Source organism: Monomorium pharaonis, chromosome 6, assembly GCF_013373865.1.
Source record: "Monomorium pharaonis isolate MP-MQ-018 chromosome 6, ASM1337386v2, whole genome shotgun sequence".
NCBI lineage: Eukaryota > Metazoa > Arthropoda > Insecta > Hymenoptera > Formicidae > Monomorium > Monomorium pharaonis.
This window is the reverse complement of record NC_050472.1, coordinates 1,210,408-1,234,236: the sequence shown is the minus strand read 5'-3', so window position 1 is coordinate 1,234,236 and position 23,829 is coordinate 1,210,408. Positions and strand designations below refer to the sequence as shown.

The following is a 23,829-nucleotide window of genomic DNA, read 5'->3' as shown; positions in this document are numbered from 1 at the left end:
AAAAGAACAAACCTTATATTTTTAACCAGCCAATGAGAACTTATACTTTTCGTAGAAGTGTAAAAGTGTAGGCAACCAGAACAAACCTAATACTGCGGTTGGTGAAATCAGAAAGACAGGAACCTCTCTGGTGAAATTGACCTAGATTACTTTCATCTGGCATAACTAGTTATTCTATGTTTTATAAAGTTTTCTTTTTTACTTTTTCCGAATTATATTGTACGAAACGTTATGTTTGCACTACGACAAATATATTTATTTTGTACAAAACAAAAAAAGTGTGCACCAGTAAAACACTTAATTAAGTCATCCAATCACAAAATTTATACATCTAAAGGTTAGTACAGACATGTTGTTTTTAAATAAATTATTAATTTACCTTATTCTATGCCGCGTTGGTATCAGCGATAAACTTTTTGTTTAGAGTGTTTGATATTTTAAGTGCAAAGAGAAACAATTATGAAATAATTTTTAGCATACGCAGGTAAAGACACAACATTCGATATACGAGTCACGATAACTTATGAGTTAATTTTCAATTAGTTTTACAAGTATGAATAATTATTCAATTACACTTGTATATATTTAAATATCTCTAAAAACCTGTGTGGTTATTTTATTAAAAAATGTATATAAACTTTACAGTGCACTTAGTCTTTCAAAGAAAAGAAATTTTGCAAAATTGCCATATCTTGTTTACATAGTTAATAAATAGATAATTATATTAGATAATTATGATACATAATGGTATTTTAATATATTACACCTTTTCTTTTATAACAATAATAATTTGTGTAATTTTTATCCAGTATGGCATACATTTTATTTAACAAGTATAATAAATATAAACAAAAATACCATGGCTCACCATTGACCTATGTAGCATAATAAACAAGTAACTTAAAATTACAGCATAGAACATATTAACTAATACCTTGAATAAATATTTAAATGCAAATAATAGAACATAAAAAATACTGAAAATATATTTTTACAGTTATGTCTCATGGTGAATATGAAATGCAGGATCCTAAAACAGAGGCCGATGTGTAGGTAAAATAAATTAATTTTTTATATAAAGGTTTACAGAAACAGATATACAAAACAAAACATTTTTAAAAATAATTTGATATATTTATTTTTTAAATTTTATATTTCTATTAATTGTATAATTACATTATTTTATATCCTTACAAAAATTTTGACTGCATTATATATCTAATTATTGTGGCATTTATTTATTTAATAAAAAAGTAGAAATTTTGACAAAATTATTCAAATGTTTCAAATGTTCCAAAATAAACATAAAATTCAAACAAAATGTCATAAAAATTCTATTAAAATTTTTCTACCAAGAATTACGTTTATATTAGTAGATTGAGTAGAGGTTGATATTTTTATAATGTAATGGGTAAAAAATTATTGTTTATGTTTCCAGAGTTAACGTTATATTTATTGATAAAACAGGCAAGAAAGTTAAAGTAAAAGGAAAAGTAGGAGACAATGTATTATATTTAGCTCATAGATATGAGATTGAGATGGAAGGGGCATGCGAGGCCAGTTTAGCGTGTACAACTTGTCATGTGTATGTACATCATGATTATATGGATAAACTTCCTATGCCTAATGAAACAGAAGAAGATCTCTTGGATTTAGCGCCATTCTTAAAGGAAAATTCTAGACTAGGTATATTGACTTTTATTTAAAAAAAATAGTATTACATGTATTTTTAAAATATAATGAAGATTGTTTAGAAGGTAATAAAGATTAAATTATAAATTGTTTTATATTGCATTTGAAAGTAGTACAAAAAAATTAGTTTTGATTTTGTATGAATTAAAAATTAAAAGAAATTAAGAGAAGTAGGAATACTAATAGAATATAATTAAGGGGATCCTGAAGTAAAGCAAATTACTGACATTTTTTTATTCGAAAATATTTTTAAATTTACAGAATTTTAAAATCTTTTACATAATTAAAATATGCATAAAAATAAAGAGGGCAATGGTCAATTTCACTTCAACAACAAAAGTTTTTTAACATGTTAAAATGACTTGCACAGCGAGCTGTCAACTGATGATAATGTGAGCTTAAAATTAAAATTCTACAGTTTGTATGTATAAATTAAAATGATTGTCCTCTGGCGACAACATAAAAGATTTATATTAAGTCATTGGAACTAAAATTAAAGATTTATTATGCCATTGAAACTAAGATTAAAGATTTTAAAAAACAAATTTTTTATTATAAATCTTTGAAATGGCTTTATAGAATTAGAAATTCTTTTATACAATTATGGTTGGCACAAAAATGAAGGGAACAAGGTGCAATTTCATGTCAATAACAAAAAATTTTTAATACATAAAAATTAAAAAGAAATTTTTTGCTACTGACATGAAGTTGTCCTTTGCTCTCTTCATTTTTGTGCATACTTGAAATATAATCATTTAAAACTATTTTTATTATTTTACATACTCAAATTATTATTCGACTTGCAAATATCACTTACACTTTACGTCTATATAATAAATAAAAATAATAAAACGAGCTGTATAATAAATAATTATAATAAGTAAAAGTATTTATAGCTAGAAAGTTATTTATAGATTTATGTATGTAGCTTCATGAACATGGAAAGAGCTAAGCAGAAATAAAATTTGTATTTGTTCCTTTTAGGTTGTCAAATAATTTTGGAGAAAGAATTAGATGGCATAGAGCTGGAATTACCTAAGGCGACTAGAAATTTTTATGTAGACGGGCATACTCCCAGTTCACATTAAAAAAAATATTTTTTTATTTGAAGTTAACTGAATTAAACATGTAAATACTTGTAAGTAATATTATTTACTCATAAATGTATTTTATAATAAACAGTAATATTAAAATTTTTAACCTTTTGTTCGAGTGTCAATTTAGATAAAAATCAAAGTTTTGATAATAACTAGCTAAAAAATTAAAAATTAGATAATAAAGTTGAAAAATCAGCAACTCTCTCTCTTTTAAGGAAAGGTTTTCTAGGAAAATATTTTCCCAATCCTAATGTACAAAAAAGAGAAAATAAAGATAATGGATGTCATCATTTGTGTAACGTTTTTGTATAATACAATATATTTATTTCTTACACATGGATTATGTACACATCTTTTTCTTTTAATTACAATCGTATATGATATTAACACATTTATGATATAATGTATTTGCGAATTAAAAATCTGACTCTTGAAATTTGCAACATTTATATGTAAATAATAAAGACTGTCCTGGTTAAATTTTAAACCTGTGCTGTCATAAATGTTAAAAATCTTATACTTCATACAGGCACCGTAAACATTTTCCCAATTTGAGAACTTTCAAAGTTATTTTTTATTTACTCGTAAATGCGAACGTATGCTTATAGGATATCCCAAAACTAATTATAAAAATTAAAATTTTTTAAAAAGATTTGAAGAAACAAGCTTTTCTATATAAATATAAAACGCTGTTACTATTTTTGCAATTAATGTAAAAAAAGCAGTTAATTAATGTATATTTAATGTATATTAAAGTTTCTTCAACAGGCAATTAAGCATGGAAAAGTTTAAAATTCATTAGTTTTGATGAAAACAATTGCATTATTTGCACATAGTCTACAAGTTTAATTCAAATCAAAACGACTTGATTTTTTGTTCAATACTGTCGATGCTTCATTATCGTTAACGTTTTAACTTGGACACTATGTTGGAAATCGGAAAGTGTTTAAAACGTCTTAAATCCCGAATTCCTGACATGTGCTTGCTGTCTAGAGAATGAGGAAGGTATCTTTCCCCCTTTTCTTCCAACTCAAAGTATAAATAATAGTTTAACAATAATAAGCATTAGAACATTACATCGATATGCAAATTAACACAATCATAAGAAGAAAATACCATTTCTTAATTAAAGAAGATATCTTGAGGCTTGAATAAAAGTTCAGTATTGATTATAATTTTTAATATTTCTGAATAAAAAGTTGTAGGATATTCTATGTTTGCATAGATTTACATTTCTACTTGTCTTTTATATGTATATACTTTTTCTCACACATGTATACGCACGAATGTACATGCACACACAAAATATTATTTATCTTTTCTCTTTTTTTCTTTCCTTGCCTGTTTTTTTCTTTTCTCTTTTTACTCTTTACTCACACACACGCACGCACACACACACACACACACACACACACACACACACACTCTCTCTCTCTCTCTCTCTCTCTCTCTCTCTCTCTCTCTCTCTCTCTCTCTCTCCTTTTCCCCTTTTTTCTCTCTTATTTCTTTCTTATACTTTCTTCCTAATTTCTTCCTGTTTTTTCTTTTTGCTTTCATTCTTCCTCTACTTTATTTTTCCTTTTAATTCATATTTTCTTGTTTATCTTTTGGTTATTAGTATCACCATGCTATCATAGAAACTTTGTTTCATTTGTGAGTCTATATTATTGTAAATTATTCTAATCTTTTCACAGATACGTTGCAATCTTTGAATCCAATTATACTTAATCACACTTGCTTTGTCATTTAATGCTATTTAAACGAAAATTTACACACCTATTCCTGTGGGAGTTTTATTATTATACGTATATCTTTCATTGGTATTCGTTTTCTCATAACATATTTGTTGTGAAAATTAACTTTGTACTTGAGCACGCATGTACGTTCATTCACCCATCCAGCACACTTTATCCAAAGGATGTCCTGAATACAGATGTCCGGAGACATTTTTAGGAGAAGTCTATGTTACATAAACATGTACACACGAAAAATATTTGCTGCTATTAATTAAATATACATGTAATTCCTATACATTACAAAGTCGATACTAGTTAATACATCACTAGTCTTGGTGCTTAAAATAATACATCATTTATACAAAATTAAGTATTGTTTTTATGGCAGTAAACAATCTGATATCTATGTTAATAAAAATTTCTGAAATTCGAAGAAGTTATATAAATACACTTATAATATAAAATTATCTGCAACAGAATTTTTGAAGTTTTTGTGATAAATATGAAATTTGAAAAATAAACATTTACATTTAATCTATATTAAAATTTTATATATACATATGTATACATTAAAAAATTTATTAGATACATGTATACATATAATACCGAAAAATGATAATCTAACATGAAAAAATAAAAATGTTAACTACAATTTTATATTGTACGAGATTGTCTTTATGAAAATTGTTTTTAAAAACTCAACAACTTGTTAAAAAAGACATATGCTTTTACCTTACTTAACTTAATTTTACGTAAAAATTCAGATTATTTTTACTTATTTAAATTAACTTAGGTTGTTTCTAGTTCTTTCACAAGAATCATTTCTTTTGTTTAAAACATCTCTCTCTGTATGTGTGTATGTGTGTGTGTGTGTGTGTGTGTAATTTTTTATTTATATACAACTTTTTTCAAAATCAGTTTTCTTGAATACATCTCATACAAATTGTACAATTTATTCTATACTTTTCCAAGGAGAATAAAAAAATTATAATGTTGCAATTTCATGTCACATTAACAAATTTACATCGTTTTTTGGTGATTAATGAAATTACAGAAAACTTAAAAATGACGTAAATTTGTCATCATTTTGATTTTTCTATTTTCCTTGGGTTTATATACTTTAATATTCTTTTAAGTTATTTATCTTATACACGCACGCACGCACGCACGCACGCTATTGATTATATATAGAATATTTTCCTTACAGAATTTTTTACTTATTTTGGGATTAATTGTTCCTCAACTAAAACAGTTAAAGCTACAAATTAATTACTGAAACAAAGGGATTCTTTTAGCACAAACTATATTGGAATAACAGATAAATAAATATTTCATTAATTATACAAACAAAGAAATTATTTAGTTGTCATTCTATTGTAAACTTTACTCAAACGAAAATAAAAACTTATACTCTTCAGATTTTTCATCATAGCCATATTGGATTATCATTAGAAGCAAAGGGTCACATAAACTTGGCACAATAAGTCACTATACATAGGCTGCATTCCAAAATTCACTGCCAGAAAATCTAGTATATGTAACATAGACTATATATTTTCAGTACTGGTAGTGAATTAATTTTGAAACGCAGCTATAGATGTATAATTGAACAAAGATTTGATTGTGCATACTCGTGTATTATATTAGTATAAATTGGTAAAATTACTTCCCGATAAAAAATAGACATAATCAAATATAAGTATATATAATTATATATGCGCGAAGAAAACGTTACATGACTTGATTTTATTAGGATTTTATTTTGTTGTCTAGGTGATTTCGTTATGTGTTACAAATATTTGACATCGCATTACTCTATCTGCGAAGATGGTTTCTCAAGGCTACTTCATTGGAATAATAAATATATGTATATATATTACTCTATGTCTTAACATTCGCATCAAGTTCAGATCAACTTGTTCTTTTTCCTTATCTTATATGTGATTTTTTGCTTCTAATTAAATAGCAGAAGTTGTAACACTCGTTCGACGGATATTGTATCCAAACTCATTCCTGCATATTACACATGTTACAAACGCTTATAATACATTTGTAGATAAAAGTGATACTTTATCTCGTTGTGAAACAAATTATCCGTTTATATTTCGCAAATTTTTCCTCCCTTAATTTATATTTTGTTGTGTATTTATGTTATTAAAAGAAGTTTTAACAAAATGTAACAAAAAATAAAAATTTAAAGTTTTACTTAGGAATTTATTTTTACCTAGAAATACGTTAAAGCATAATTTTAATACAGATACAAGTGGATTCATTGTATGATTTATAGCTATTATTCAGTCTAGTATTGGGCAAAATTTAATTAATTTGTCAATTAACAATTATGATTAAAAATTTAGTTCTTCGTTATTAGATATAATACTTAGTATTTTTAGTTATAATAAACATTTTTTAGTTGTTTCAGAATAAATCTCAGCCATTGATTAAATTTTTAATCCCTAAAATAAATCGATTAATATAAATTGTTGTAATTGTGATTAATTTTTAATTGATTAATTGTAAATAATTAATTTTGAGGAAAAAAATTGTAATTGTTAGTTGTAATCACTGATTTACAACATTGAATGAAAGCTAAAAAAATAGTATTGGGTTATATAATAAATAAAATAATTTAATTAAATAATATTGATTTGAATGTCCTTTCGATATGACAAACACATATTTCGATAATTAAATCAATCATAATTATGGTTATCATTAATTCTTATTTAATTGGTTTAAGCTAAGAAAAATTTCATCGATTATATTATAAAATCGTTCGACAATTTCATTAATCGATTACATTGATTATAATCATGATTATATTTTAAAATTTTAATTAATCATTTTAGTTAACAAATAAATTAATCGATTAATGTCCAATATTGTCCAACTTTACAAGATGATTAAAATGCGGATCTTTATCTGATGATAACTAATCGTACACTTATTGTACAATAGACTACAACAGGATTATAATTTCAAGTGCATTGCCAAAATATGCAATGTCGGACAGATGTACTTAAATATTGCCTTTGCCAAAATTATTTTATAATTGGTACACATGCACGCACGCACGCACACACGTATGTATATCTCTAAAAATATGCCTTAGACATCAAATCTTACAAAATCATAAATTTTACATCCATTAATTAGAATTGAAGAGACATTAGCAAATGTTTTAATTGTACAAACTTTGTGTTGTGCTTAGATTTTAATCGACATTTTATTTCTCTAATTATCAAAATATTTTAATCTTATAAAAACAATAAAAATATTAAATTAAATGAATGTATTGAAAAAAGTTGATTGTTTTATAAACTTATAAAAAGATATAACTTAATAATTTTAATATTTCAATAATCTCAATATTAATTTAAAAATGTCATATTTTTCTTATGTAAATATGTTATTATTCCAATCTTTTCAGAATGCGAGTTTATCGATGTTATTAATATTGCATAAAATTTAATATTGGATATTAGGAAATTTTATAAAAATATAAAAAAACCGATATACAAAGTGAGCTATATAATCTGTTAAAAATCAATAATCCAATATATAACCACATCCTATAAAGATACCTTATTCTTCTCGATGTATTTCTAATATATACAATTTTTTCAAAGTGGAAGTTTTTAGATCTTGCTTTAAATTTTTATTGGATAAAGTATATTTTAACAGTTACATGATTAAAATCATAAATATAAATGTACATACGTGTCATTTACATACCGAAAATCTGTTTTTGTTAACCAATAAGCAATTTTTGATGATAATAATTATTATAATATTTAAGTATACAATTTCCTTTATACGTTATTTGTTTTAACATTCGACTTCCGCAAATGTTTACTTTTATATTTATATCGATTTTTATTTAAAACAAACTATTAAAATTATTTATTTACCTTATATATTATACAATCTTATTTCACTTCATAAAAACATAAATAACTTTTTTGTAATTGTAATGTTTTACTTATTAGTTTTTAATATTGAATAACAAATCTTAAACATAATGTTTAATGTCATCATATTATAAAAATATTCGAACACTTCTTGCATATTTATTTCTTATATATTTATTATGCTGTATATTTTAGATTATAATTTTAGGAAATCTTTTAAATCTTTTAATCTAATATTATTTTAATATATTGTTAGATAAAAAAATACAAAAGATTAAATTTAACAGAATTTGAGAAAATAAGAAACATTATTCTTCAATATATCATATAAAAGATAAAACACAAGTTTTTATACATGATATAATCAATTGTAAAGGAAAAATTTCTTTATTTAAAATCGAAAATTGTTAATATATGGAAGTATAATAGTAAATGGTATAATAGATAGTATAATATAGACAGTATAGTAGATATTGTAAAAAGATATAATAACGGAATCGATTTTAAAATAAACAACAAAAATATCCGTATTTAATTCCAAAAAGTAAAAAATAAATGTTATGAAAAATAGAGAAAAATCCACGATTAAACTCGAGAATTAAGTTAAGAAGAAAAAATGTGTATTTCGTAAAGATTTTAAAAAATTCCAGAGTAATATGACGTTCACAGATAAAGGTTTAGTATTTTCGGTTTAATTTAAATCAAAATATATACATACTTAATGTAGTAGGAGGTATATGAGAAATTGAAAGAAAAAAAATTTAAGACGAAATGTAAGATGGAAATTGTAACAATGTAAAAACGCTATTTAAAAGTTAGCACATAAACGTTTATTTGATCTAACATGTGTGTATCATTGGATAACATTTTAAAAATTAACATTTGAGAAATTTTAAAGAATAGTTTTTTATCAAACATTTTTGATAAAATTATTTAGTGTGTGGTCTGAGTATTTTAATAAAATTATTTGGTACATTACATTCGAAAGCGTTAGATTTAAATGCAATGTGGGAAGATAAAACATACAATGCGTAAAGACAATATAATGAAAGAATTAGAAAAATATGTTATTAAAGAACGTTTCTAAAAATTTAATAAAAATTATTCTAAATACACGCATTATTTGCAATATGTTATTAAACAGAAAGTCAATTCATAAAATATTGAAGAAGTAGTTTAATGAAGTCCAATTTTTAAAAATATATTAATTTTCATAAAGTGTTCGAATATTTTTCTTATACAGTAATTATACAATGTTTTCTTTAAAACTTGTTTTATAATAAAAGTAAAATAAATAATATTGAATAAATAAACGAATTTTATTTGTTAAAATATAATACAATAATAAATACTGTGGTTTTTAAATTTTAAAATAAATTAATTGATTTCAATCATTTAGGGTCGGTTGTTCCAACTTCTTGGTAAACTTACCTATTAGATAAATATATGTTCTTTTTTTTATTTAAGAAAAGAAATGAAGATAGACGCGTGCTTACTTGGTAGGTAAGTTTACCAAGAAGTTGGAACAACCGGTCTTTAATGTTTAAAAAAACATTAATGATAAATGAATAGCGTATGCGCACGAGACATTTTTTATCTTAAAATAATAAAAAATAAGAGAAATTAAATATCTCTTAAATTATAGATTATTTACTGATTATTTTCAATACTTTAATATATAGAATGACTAGAAAAATGTAGATTTAATGTAAGAAAAATTTATGTAAAGAAAAAAATAGAAAAGATGAAAATATTGAAAAATATGAAAAAAAATTTCTCAAACATAACATCTGTGCTCTGTTAATTTTAAAATTATTTGTATTATCATGTTTAATAAAAAAAAAGATATATTTATGATCAAAATAAAAGGAAAAATCTTATATGTATAGCTTTATGGTGATCAAATCTGTTATTTTATATAAATCCCGTAAATAGCACTTAATTTATTAAATAAAATTTTGAAATTCTTGATAAAAATTGAACTTTAATGTTGAATAAAAAATACCAATTTTACAATATTAAAATTTTTTGCAATACCTTTATATGCTTGTACACATAGGAATAATTTAAAGATGTAATTATACTTCAGAGTATATAAAAATTTATAATTATATATTACATATAAAATATGTTCCTACCAAAGAATGTTTAATTCTAAACTGCGTTTTAAATAATTATTTAAAGAAATTATTTAAATAAATTAATTAATTACTCATTTTGCCAAGTTATTTATTTCTAAACAGAAACAATTTTTTTCAAATCTTCAATTGCTTCTTATAATACAAAAATAACAAAATACAATCATTTGTAATAATTACTATGTTTATAAAATAATTATGTATTTTGAATTTAAGAATAGAATTTAAATGTAATAGAATTTCTTAGAAGTATCTATGGCATAAAATTATTTCAAGAGGATGCTATTATATGTATTTGCAAATTTAATTTTATATACCAAATATAAGAACTAATAATATAAAAACTAATTTTATATAATGAATAAGAATCAGAATTGTATCCCAGTTGAAAATTTTGTCATTATTTTTTTTATTAACCTTTAGATTGTCGGAAAGAGAGGTCAGATAACACTATAGAAAAGTTACAAAAAGTATACCTATATACTAGATACATCCTATGCAAAGTTCTTGACAAGTCACAGGCCACTATAGTGGCCCTGCCGGCAGTCTAAAGGTTAATATATTAATATATTTACTAGCATACTCAATTATTATCTTAAAAAAATTAACAGATTATATTAAAAAAGTGAATATCCAATCATTTTGAAAAACATATCACTGATAGTTAAATATTAATGGGACACAGCTATGATTATGAGAAATTTGTGATCTGAAAAGTTTCTACATGAATTCTATCATTTGCTCATATAGCTGCTAATTCTCAGTCTTGAACAATTTAGCATTAAATATTCTAATGTTTTTCCTTAAAGCATAATGTTGAGAAATAATTGTTGCAAAATTGTAACAAATTTATTTACAAAAATTCTTCAAACATGATTAATTAATTTTGCTATAAATAAAATTATTAATTAATTAATCTATTTAGAATGTTGCTTTTTGTACATGTCTAAAAATACGTTATTTAAAACATGTAATTTATAAAATATTAAAAAAATGTCTCCAAAAGTAATAACTATAAAAATTATAAGTAATTCACATACAACTTAATACAAATAAAAAATAAATTTAACATTTATATAATCCTCAACTGCAAGTTTCGAGTATAATTTACACAAAAAAATCAATATTAATATTTTCATGCACACCTTCACACATGCACGTATACCTCTAAACTCATTCACAAATACATATACCATACACACGTATGTATGTAAATATGTATTTTTTATATTGTACATTTTTCATATTACATAGTAAGTCAACCATAATATTACCATTTATGGCAATAATACCATTAGAGTTTATTATTCAAAACAAAATTTTTTAATTACTAAATGTATAACTGTTTGATAATAATCTTTCTTGTAATTTTTCTCTTTTATTAACATTATATGAAGATAGCTTTAAAACGAAATAATTTTAAAACAAGAAGTTTTCTAAATATTAATAAATAAAATTTTGTCATGCTCAATACGTATCAAATGTAATGTACACTAGTTTTTTAGGAGTGCAAAATAGTGAAAAATATCTTATATTTATCTTCCAATATACATTTGTCAACTATTTGTTTTGCTCGTACTGTTAATAGAAATTAATACAAAGAAACTTAAATTGATCAAACAATCACACATTTATGAAACTAAATTATAAAAAATTAACAATTTAAAAGTCAGATCTACTGAATTACGATAATGTCTCATCGACACATTCTTAATTATTTCCTCGTTAGTATATCACTTGATATCATGAAACAAACACCACTCAAACTGAGAATAGAAAATTTTCTTTTGTGACGGCTCACTGAAGCTACACTTTCACACAATGTGTGCACCATGTATCACAAATAGTTGGTCTGAGTCCATCTGCTAATTTCCACAGATCAATTATTCAAATGTGTAAATACTAGTTGATTTCACCCAAATTGTCCAATGTACATGTGAGATTAAATAATGCACTCTAATAAAATATATAAAATGTATGGAATATATTGAGATTTTATATGTATATAATAAAACATCCTGTGCTAAATTGGGTCCTTTCTCTTTGATCAATTTTTTCCTTTAAAGGTGACTCTGATGGATAAGTGCATGCACTGGAAACTGTCTACCCCTTTGATACCTCTGACAGCGACCCATGCTCAAATCATGACATTCATATACATTGGCAACCGCGCTATACGATGCGGAAAAGTTGCTTGCACCAATTGAGTATGGAGCAGAGACATCAAAGGGTTCTTTCAGCTATTCCATAGGGTGATGACGTCCGCCGCACATCCCGCAGGACATTCCGCACCAATGTACAGCTTTAAGAGGGGGATATATCCACAAGCAAGGAACAATCAGTGACAACAATGCCAAACCGAACCATCTGCGTCCGCATCCTTCTTCTGTGCTACAACTGATTTAATATTTTATAATTTACTCAAATGCTGTAGAACATCAATCAATTAAAACTTTAAAAGATTGTACGTATTGTAAAAAAAAGTAAGATACATCTACAAAGATATCCTTAAAAAAAAAACCTAATTTAATGCTATTTTTAGACACTTTTCTACAAATTCAAAATCCAATAAATTCCTAACAAATCCAAACTCATACGAAACAATGCAAAATCTGAATAGAGTTGAAGAAAATAATATATATAAAGTATAGGAATATAAATGTATATTAGTTTTATATATAAAATGAGCAATATAATAATAAAGTTAAGAAAATACAAATCGTTCGACTACAGTAGCAATATTATACTCACCTACAAGGATTTTGTGCAAAGTCACCTTCAGCATCGCTCATACAGTGATATAACATACACTGGGCACAAGACAAGCAAGAAACAGTAGCAATTCCACGTCTAATTGGGTCAGGAGCGTATTCGCAGGAACCTTTTGGATTATGTTGCTCCGAATACAGTTCTTGACAATGCTTGCAACGTAACCGCACATTACGTTTCGCAGTATTTTTTGAAGGTTGCGATATCGTGCCTGTGCTTAGCTTCTTCAAAGAACTTCCACTATTTGAAGTATTATGTCCATCTAATCTCTCACTCTTGTGATCGTCAATAATAGGATACAGATATTCATGATTAAGTGTCGTAAGCTGCACATAAGGATAATTATCTGATCCAATGTCTACAGCGGAAGCTAGGGGATGTTGTGACGGTGGCCCCTTAATAGTGGAAGAGCCACCAATGTAATGGATAGATCGGTGTGAATCAGGGAGCTCCGAATACTGAGAATAATTGGGCACTCGAATTCCGTGAGGTGCATCTGCAGACGAACGTGGCTCAGATGGTTCCACTGGTAAATTCAAAGTCTGAAAATTTTAATAAATTTCAATAAAAACGTTTTCGTCACCTATTATTACTCTTTTAACTTATTTTACTATAACCACTTTTCTCATAATTGTGTATCTTAATCACAATCAACAACTTCTTGGTTAAAATTAATAAGAGAAAATTAACAGATAAAAAAAATAAATTTTTTACCATGAAAACATCTTCATCCCCAGCGTCTGGAACATCGGTAGTCAGTGTTAAATCCGATAGATCTGTCCAAACATAAAATTTCACAAGATTATATCGAAAATAAGAAGCGATACAATATAAATTTGAATCTACAAAACTTACCATTTGCCCGATTCATGTAAATAGCAGCAATGATTAAAACAAACGAGTTAATGAGATATTTCAAGAGTCTTAATATTTATATTACAGAGTTATTCTGTGACAATACCGATAATTTTTGCATATAATACTTCAATATATAAAAACAACGGATAGAAGTGGAATATTTATGTACCCCAACCGTGAAGAAAAAAAATAGTAAACAAAACACTAATTAGCCAATCTAATAGAGGAAAATCCTACTATACCTTATGTAATAATGGTATGCCATTATATAATAATAGTATTACATTAATTATACTTTTATCTTTCATTAAAACAAACGTACAAGGGTATATTAACCTTGGTGCACAAAGAAAAAAATAATATAAAAACAAGAAATAAAGTTATTGATACTATAACTTGAAAATTTAACACTGCTGCATCATGGATGCAATTATCTAATGTTAACATCAAAAGATTTCCTATAAAATCAAATAAGTCTTTTCTTTAATCTGATTATGGCGCCAAATCATTCTCTATCAGTAATGTCACTGAACAACTTTGTTCCCACAAAAATCAAAAAGTCCAAAGGTTTTTTCATCTTTTCTTTTAATGAGTCTTCAAAATAATAATCAAAATTTAAAACTCTATTTTTATACCCATTATATGTGTACGTCCAGAGAAAAATTATATTTATACAGAGAGAGATATCAAAAAAATACAATACAATCGATAAAACAGACTATCCTTAGCATTTCCTTAGGAGCAATTTGTAAAATTTTGTAAATTACAAGTAAAAAAAATATCGCTTTATATTTTATATAATATTTCTTTTATCTTTATCATTACCATTAAGAGGATGCTAAACTGCCCATCAAACTTGATTGAGGTCAATAATGCAGAGTCATTATTTATCCTTGTTCATGAAAAAATTTGCTTTAAAATACGAGTTATATAGCTTATACACTTACAAATAAATGGTGTCTCGCAGTTTGAAATAGAAGGAATAAGACTATATTTGTCAAATTACGATTACAAGCCGTAAAAAAACATACTTATGTGATCAAAAATTTTATTCATTTAAGCGCTTTTATTATAAAAATATCTTTTTTACGGCTTGTAATCGTAATTTGACGATTATAATCTTATTCCTCAATCTATTCCGAACCCGGGAACACCATTCATTTGTACGTATAAGCTACATAACTTGTATTCTGAAGCAAATATTTTTATGAACAAATAAACTTCAAAAAATTTTTTGGTCTTTATCTAATCGTCCCTGGGTTCATTTGTGTACGTACTTTAAAAGTATAAAAGGATTATCAATTCTGTAAATTCAATTCAAAATTAAATGATTAAACAGAATGTTGGTAAAACACACGGCTTTAGCATCCTCTTAATGTATACAGAAAAGGTAAATGTAAAATATTACGAAATAAATAAAAAATATTCTCATAAAAATCAAACTCCAGAAAAATTTTTACTTTCTTCTTTTAAATCCTCATAATATTAATTTAAACCTGCAACTTTATTCTTGTATCTAATAATGAGTTAGGAGAAAAATCATTACATTTATACAATGACATTTGAAGCTGTGATTTCGAGCCCGCGCACATTGAAGAATTACCCACACCATTATGCACTAGTCGCACTTCATCTTTTCGTGTGGCAGCGCCAGCACAAATTTGAAAAAAAATTTTTGTTTTCTCCAGAAAATTAAATTTTTTGTTTGATTTTTTGTAGAGACCTTCAATTATTTTCGTGAACCAATTTCTTGATTTTGTTTAGAAAAATGCTGTACCTTCCAATAATTCTTCAACCGCTGTTCGGACACCTTTGTCGAACGCTCTTGCATCAGCAGCCGTTTGAAATGTTAAACCAAACTTCTTTTCTCCCGTCCGCCAGTGATGAAAAGTGGGCATTACCTTATTATATTCAAAATCTTTTTTAATAGTGCAACTAAGAACAACCTAAAAAAATTTATTTTATTACAAATTATATACAAAATAAATACAATGTTGATATTATATACACTGCAATATGTACTACGATTCAAACTGCGTTAAATGTAGCTGCAATGACATTTAGATATCTTGCCGAATTAAATATTCAAATAATAAAGCTTATATAAAAATTAACAAGACCTACCGACTGATCGGTAATACGTTTTCCATAAATAAGATATTCATGTTTTTTTTTATTCGCGCCAGGTGGAGAAATATTAGAAGATCCATGGCTTTGAAGACCAATCGCCACATTGGAGACAGAATGCGTGGGATTGGTTGTAGAAGGAATAGTGTTTCCATTAGTATTGTTTATCTGATTTACTCCTGACGAAGTGACTCTACGTCTGACTGAGACATTTGCCAATCCACCTCCGCTCAAAGGAACCCAACCGCCAGAACTATCATCTCTTGTCATTACCTGGGCATGGACCCTTACCAGATAGTTACCACTATAAAACCAAATGTTACAACAGTTATATTACATATCACCCACCTACACAAGTTTATCAAAGTAAAGCCTTCGGCACACGATACGATTTTTCATGTTATCACGCATACGAGGCGTTTTACGATTGGGTTACGATTAGTAATATAATCATTCGAGCCAATCAGGACATGTAATAAGATGGCTCGTATGCGATCTTGAAAAATCGTATCGTGTGTCGAAGACTTAAGATTGATAACAGACACATACATCATCTCTGTAATTCCAGAGTAAAATTCAATAGCAATGTCTGTGGTATAAGATCAAATAGCAAATACAGAATATTAAAATAATTAGTATTTTGTTAATTACAATTCTTAAAAACAAGACCCCCAAAAAATTTGTATTATACTATATTACTAAGCTATTCATGCACAAGTCATCATCACAAAATTTTAATATGAGACTTGATCAGTATACATATAAAGACACACAATTAAAAAATTAAGATACAATATATAATAAAGGCTTCCAACGTTTATTCAATAAACAAAAATTATTTCTAAATTGATTGAAAAAAGTTCCAATTAAGACAATATTTTCTACAGATATTTTATACAGCTTATTAAAAGTACAAGTTAATAATCATCATGTACATACAATAATCGATGTTAAAACTAATTGTGATCAACTCATTTTTTTATTTATGTAGAGTATATTAATTTGATGTGTTTTATTTTTCTTTGTTATTTTCACTTGCTATACATGTTTAAGAATGCTTCTGCTGTACTAACTAAAAGTTATCAAATTTAAAAAATTGCTAACTTCTTAGATCTATTCTTTTTTCCTGGTCAATAAAAAATTTTGGTTGTGAAATGTTGGCCATGAAATCAGTTGCAAGAAATAAAACAATAAATAATTTGGCTTGTATAAAATAAATCATATTTTGTTGCAATTTTTTGAAATAACTTTTAAATAGCAAATAAATTCAAATAAACTTTTTGTACAAATATTAGAATTTTATTAGTAAAAAATTTAATTCGTAATGTTATTTCAACATCAAATTTGAAAATAAGCTACAAAATGCATTTTACATAAAAATTAAAAGCAAATAAAAAATTAAATAACTTAAATCAAGAATAGAATTTTGTTACAAATTGTATATAGATATTCAAATGTAATGACAGAACAATCTATGAAAATTTTTATATCTTTGATATAATGTTTTAACATGTGACACTAATTACATCCTCAAAGAGATATACTTTTACTTATTAGGATATTTTTACTTATTAGGATACAAACTACATTTGATCCACATTTTTTTCTTAAGATTAGAACAAATAAAACTGAAGTTTTATTTAAAATTATTTTGTTAAAAATTTAATGTTTTTATGAGTTTTGAGGATGCGTTACGCAGATTATTTAAGCCAGATGTTACACACACACACACACACACACACACACAGCGCGCGCGCGCGCACACACACGCACACACACACACATCGATTCCATGAATGAACGTCGTCGGTTTCATACATGAATACTGGATAACACACTATTTGAGAGAAGTGGCAGAAGGCAAAGGGGGGAGAAAAGGGAGGAGGAAGGAAGGGAAAGAGAGGAACACAAGAGAGATGTACAATTAAAGAGATAAAAAAGAGAAAGAGATAAAAAACAAAAGTGAGAAATGAAAAACAAATGTACATACGAAAAACGACAATAAATGTCTGAGATGTTGAAAAAAAAGAAAAAATAAATGAAAAATAGGATCAGCTTTACTTTAAAATCTATAATCCGAACAAAATCTATGACAGAAATTAGAAGCATAAGAAAGAAAAGGAAGGGATAGGCAAAAGAAAAAAGATCGATCCAAGACGAGGAAAGAGAGATAAAAGTATAAATCAGACAGAAGAAATACGCCCGAATAACGCGTGTTCGATATCAGGGAAGGGAAAAAAAGACAGCTAGGGGTACATACAATGGTAAAGTTAATAATGATAAAGCAAATATACATCTCGCGTAAAATGGAACGGTCTCAGAAAGGACATATTACAAATTAAAGCGAAGATAAAAAATTGCCCCTCGTGCCATACTTACTCGTCTGACGTCTCTGTCATGATTCGAGGTATCGAAGCCTTCACTCAAAGCCCTCCACACTTCTCCATATCTCACCATTTTCATCACATCGAAAAGACATTCGATCGTGTGATTCTACCTGCGAAGCTTTTTTAGAAGAGTATCAACACCGACACAGCGCCCCAGTCCTCTTCTTTCTCTTTCTCCGTCTCCGTCTCAGTCTCGGTCTCCGTCACCGTCACCGCCACCGCCACTGCCTCCGCCACCGCCACCGTCACCGTCACCGCCGCCGCCGCCTCCCCCTCCTCCGCCACCACCACCTTTACTTTGCACTCCCCGTGCAGTTCATCCCCACACGCCCACTTGCCATCGATGTCTCACACATACGCGTGTACACCCACCCACTCACACCACACCACACAACACACATACACACACGCGCGCGCGCACACACCCTACACACAATCCCACAGTCCACGGGCTCTCACCGCACGACCTATCGAACTAGCGAGATTAGCGAGACTATACCTCACCGCGCCTGCTCTCTTAACCGTCAGCTAAACAGTTTTATCTCAATTTCATCGAGCATACATTTATTTGTTACAAAAACTATGAGTTTCCGAAAGACACTATTATTATAAAATTCACTTCGATGCACCTTAACCATACAACAAGAAACTTGTGCTACACCCAAATTGGTGATCGCCTAAACTCCGATTCGCTATATGATGGCATATGATCGAATGGACAATCGTAATTCGAGCACGATAATCCGAGCGATCAAGACAGCAGCGACTTGTGAAGACTTAATGCAAATATGCTCGTTCGACAGAACCAACAATTGCGTCTACAACACTTCTTATTGACTACTTTACAATAAAGTCGCCGGGCTGCGCAACAGGATTCATTCATCGATATCACATACCACACACCACCGCATACGCACGCACGTACGCGCGCGCGCACACACACACACACACACACACACACACACACACACACACAAAATTCTGTGACGAGCACGCCCTATAGCGACCCTTTAGGTAAACAGTATGTAACTGAACGCTGTCGATAACTCAGTATTCTGAAACACAATTAATGAGGAAAGGATAAAAAGGAATATACATATAGGCCGGTATTCATAGGGTCTTATATTTAAGATCATCTTAAGTACTGTCTTAAGATGCCATCAACCAATCACAGAGCCGCATTAGCTTCTTAAGACTGCTTGAGACCGATCTTTAAATAAGATTTGACCAGAGAGAAACCTGAGAGCGGCCACCGCGGCCTTTTTCGTGCGACCGATATTTGAGTAGCATCAGCGCTAAACGTGGATGTAAAGTCTGTTTTACATTAATCGCAAGCAGCTAGTTGCGACTTGCGACATCCAATAGGCGCTTAGTTTCTAGTTAAAGCTCGACATTTATTGGGTGTTGCAAATTGCAACTGGCGACTGCAATTAATGTAGAACGGGCTTTACATCCACGTTTGGCGCTAATGCTAGTCAAATATTAGTCGCATGAAAAAAGCCACGGTGGCCGCTCTCAAGTTCCTCTCTGATTTGACAATTGCCTAGTTTACACCGAGCACTTTGTACGCGTATCAAGTAGTGAATTTAACCTGATCAGCCAATGATTAAACACATTCACTAGTTATTTACTATTTGATACGCGTACCAAGTAGTGAATTTAAGCTGATCAGCCAATGATTAAACACATTCACATGTAAACTAGAACTATGAATACCAGCCTTACTTTTATTTCTTAAATTTCTATTTAAATTTTTCGCGTTTTTACTTATCATTGATTGGCTCCGCCATTCCGTATCAAGCCAATCAAAAGTTGGCTCACTTATGCCCTTTCAGGGTCTCTAGTTCAGTTCAGTTCAGTTCTAGTACAATCCTTATGCAGGAACAAAAAACAAACCTTTGGTCTGTTCTTTCTAGCTGCACTGTTGCACTGGTGCAATAAGTTAGAATGAGAAAAAATATACTTGTCTTACTTTAACTTATTGCACCGGTGCAACAGTGCAGCTAGAAAGAACAGACCATTTATGTACGCAGTGAGCTCCGGTAAACGCATACGGTGACCAATCAGAATTCAAGCACTTGCCGTGACTTGCTGGAATCCGACTTGCGCCTGATTGCTGATTAGTCACCGCTAAAGACCTATAATAAAAGATTCGCCAATGGCGAACACAATTTTGATTGATCATTTGAGTCACGTGGTTTATTCGCCATTGCGTACCCACGCTGGGCGAAGAAGAGGGGAGAGGCTCTGTGCTAAAGGTGGAAGCACATAAAATTACAGGAGCCATAAGGCAGAATGCAGAAGCCATAGCGCATGCGCTATGGCTTCTGCATTCTGCCTTATGGCTCCTGTAATTTTATGTGCTTCCACCTTTAGCAGTATAGGGCCACCATTTTATGGGCGTCAGTTGACGCGCGTGAAGACGATTTGTGACGTCATGTTAGTTTCTGCGTCGACACTGAAGAAATTCAAATTTCCTATCTTCGATCTATATCTATAACGTCAAACCAGCATCAAATCTTCGCGCGCGACAGACGAGTTACAAAAACTGACGCACGAAAATCTTTTTCATTGCGCGTCAGAATATTGGCGTCATTATACTTACCCGAATCTGATTTCGAGCGTCAACTGACGCCCAATGCACCTTTAGATTACATATTAGTAATGTAAAAAAATTTAACTAGAATATACCCACCAAACACCAAGTTACATGTAATGTGCCTGTCAGTTGTAATTTCCCACTCAACAATGTAATTGTAATATAACACGTGTGTTATATTATAATTATATTATTGAGTGGAAAATTACAACTAACAGGCACGTTACATGTAACTTTGTGTTTGTTGGGTGATGACTATAAAATAACTTTAAACATAAAGAATATATTACTATAATGTTATTGAAAATATGCCATCCCATTAAAAAATTATTTAATGATCTTGTAAATGATTAAATTATAGTAAACATTCTGTAAATGTAATTAACAAATATAATATATATGACATTTCTTACATAAACGATAAATATTTGTTGTATGACGCTAAAAAAATTATAATAAATTTAAGAATCTATACAATATGTAAATATATGAAACCACTGTAAAGAAATGAAAAAATAAAAGATAAAAATAAATATTGCAAAGAAATTTCTAAACGGAAATAAAAAATTTCTAACGACTAATTTACATTTAATAATAATGAAAAGATTCTTCAATATCAACGTTATAATAAACAAACAAAAATATCTATCTATGCTTAAATTTGTTATAGAAAAAAATAATACGACTTATAATACTGATTCGATTAGTTCAATAAATGATTTCAATATATACACTTAAAAATACATAAAATATACAGTATGAAAAGGATTATGTTATTAAACCTTGATATAGCATTGGCAATTCAATGTATAATTATATTTTACTCCAAAACTATGTCATGAAGAGCGCAGTATGCGTTGTTTTATTTTCTGAAAAAAATACACACTGAGTTAAATGGCAAACATGTCGTAGCTTCCGCCTAATTTTTATTTTTCTGTCACTACTTAATTATAATTTTTGTATTTTTTTCATCTTTCTTTCCTGTATTTCTTTTTGTCTCACTCACACAATCATTCACACGACATTACTACTTCTTTTTTCTCAGTCAGATCCTTCAAATGTTATGCTTAAAATTTAGTTAATGATATCTATTAAATAAATCGCTTTTAGTTAATGATTGTTAAGATTATTGTAGATTATTAATTAGTAATCATTAAAATACAATATAATTGATGTACACATGCATCGTTGCGTGTCTATAATGAAGAATGTATGAATACCTGGATCCTTGGATTCGAATATTCATAAATAAAAAAAGTCTTGGATTTTTGTGTTTTCAGTTCTATGATGACGCTATAATCTTCAAAAGTTTTATGTTCTGAAATTTATAGGTATAAATAATTGTATTTTGGAATTTTTGTAAATTGATTAGGTCTATGAACTTCTATAGGTCATTAATTTATTAAATACTCTTAGTTTTTTAGGTAAACTGGAGTTTCAAATCTGTGGATCCTTGTATTCTTAAATATTTAGATCCGCGAACATCCTATGATTTTCAGTTTCAGTTAGTTTTAAATCTCATTCTATTATTTTACATTCTTTGCATGTTTCTTTCTCTCTCTCTTTCTTCCCCCTTCCCTCTCTCTCTCTCTCTCTCTCTCTCTCTCTCTCTCTCTCTCTCTCTCTCTTTCCTTCTCTTCATCCCCAGATTGGAATTAGGTATATACATTATTCATAACTGATTACTACGTATCTCAATTTCTTATTCGTTCAAGCATGTTCAAACGTCCGCCGAGCATTGTATCATTTTTTAATGTGTGATGCGTATCAATTTACAACTCAGTCTATACATGCGTACGTGCGCGCACATATGTATTCTGTATGTGTGTGTATGTGTGTTTGTGCGCGTGTGTGTGGTGCGTGTGCGCGCGCTTTTATATATAAAAATAGTAATAAGTCTTAATTAAACTAGAGATTTTGTAATTAAGATTAAAATAAAATTTGACCAATCAAAGTAAACTTGACCAAACTTGAAATTATTTTTCTTTTTCAGAGTAAAATTTTAATTCTATCTCAATCTCTAATTTGATGAAGGCTATAGCAGCAACAATCCCAGTGAGAAATAGTACATCGAAAGACATCGATTCGACATCGAAATCATCATTTCGATGTCGATTCGACGTCGAATTGATGTCGAATTCATTATCGTTTCTCGCTAGGATAGTGATAGCTAGTGATCTTAGTAATTGCGGTAGGGGTAAGATGGCAACAATAGTAGCAATAGTGATAGTGATAATGATAGTAATAGTAGTAGCTGTACTATTTGTAGCATTAGTAGTAGCATTAGTAGTAGTAGTAGTAGTAGTAGTAGTAGTAGTAGTAGTAGTAGTTAGTAGTAGTAGTAGTAGTAGTAGTAGTAGTAGTAGTAGTAGTAGTAGTAGTAGTAGTAGTAGTAGTAGTAGTAGTAGTAGTAGTAGTAGTAGTAGTAGTAGTAGTAGTAGTAGTAGTAGTAGTAGTAGTACCCTCCCTCCCCTCCCTCCCTCCCTTCCCTCCTCCCTCCCTCCCTCCTCCCTCC

The 23,829-nt window shown here is 28.5% G+C and overlaps 2 protein-coding genes and 1 long non-coding RNA gene across 9 annotated transcripts; 2 read left to right on the top strand and 1 right to left on the bottom strand.

The window, feature by feature from the left end:
* Positions 1 to 79: 79 nt before the first annotated feature.
* On the top strand, positions 80 to 12,875 carry LOC105834632 (adrenodoxin-like protein 1, mitochondrial). 4 transcript variants are annotated; one of them, XR_003626542.2, is made up of 5 exons: positions 80 to 337; positions 998 to 1,049; positions 1,439 to 1,686; positions 1,954 to 2,084; positions 2,677 to 3,253. XR_003626542.2 is itself a non-coding variant. In XM_012677264.3 (4 exons), the coding sequence occupies exons 1-4, from the start codon at positions 232 to 234 to the stop codon at positions 2,778 to 2,780; spliced, it is 510 nt and encodes a 169-aa protein (XP_012532718.1). In that variant the 5' UTR covers positions 89 to 231; the 3' UTR covers positions 2,781 to 3,127. The 4 variants fall into 4 exon arrangements, 1 of the variants encoding a protein (XP_012532718.1); XR_004963592.1 differs by lacking the exon at positions 1,954 to 2,084 and adding an exon at positions 6,299 to 8,575 and having other exon boundaries at positions 87 to 337; positions 2,677 to 2,830; XR_003626541.2 differs by lacking the exon at positions 1,954 to 2,084 and adding an exon at positions 12,641 to 12,875 and having other exon boundaries at positions 88 to 337; positions 2,677 to 2,830.
* Positions 11,371 to 19,748, bottom strand: LOC105834634 (sprouty-related, EVH1 domain-containing protein 1). Of its 4 annotated transcripts, none has more exons than XM_028193459.2 (6): positions 18,708 to 19,748; positions 16,326 to 16,632; positions 15,979 to 16,102; positions 14,058 to 14,119; positions 13,326 to 13,885; positions 11,371 to 12,971 (listed from the first exon to the last, which is right to left on the bottom strand). In XM_028193459.2, exons 1-6 carry the CDS (start codon positions 18,725 to 18,727, stop codon positions 12,815 to 12,817), a joined length of 1,230 nt encoding a protein of 409 aa, XP_028049260.1. In that variant the 5' UTR covers positions 18,728 to 19,748; the 3' UTR covers positions 11,371 to 12,814. The 4 variants fall into 4 exon arrangements, with proteins under 4 accessions (XP_028049260.1, XP_012532723.1, XP_028049261.1 ...); XM_012677269.3 differs by having other exon boundaries at positions 15,979 to 16,147; positions 18,708 to 19,742; XM_028193460.2 differs by having other exon boundaries at positions 14,058 to 14,083; positions 18,708 to 19,741.
* Positions 12,903 to 13,291, top strand: LOC114255233. The gene is made up of 2 exons (XR_003626543.1): positions 12,903 to 13,038; positions 13,117 to 13,291. It is a non-coding gene; the product is annotated as an uncharacterized LOC114255233 (long non-coding RNA).
* Positions 19,749 to 23,829: the final 4,081 nt, after the last annotated feature.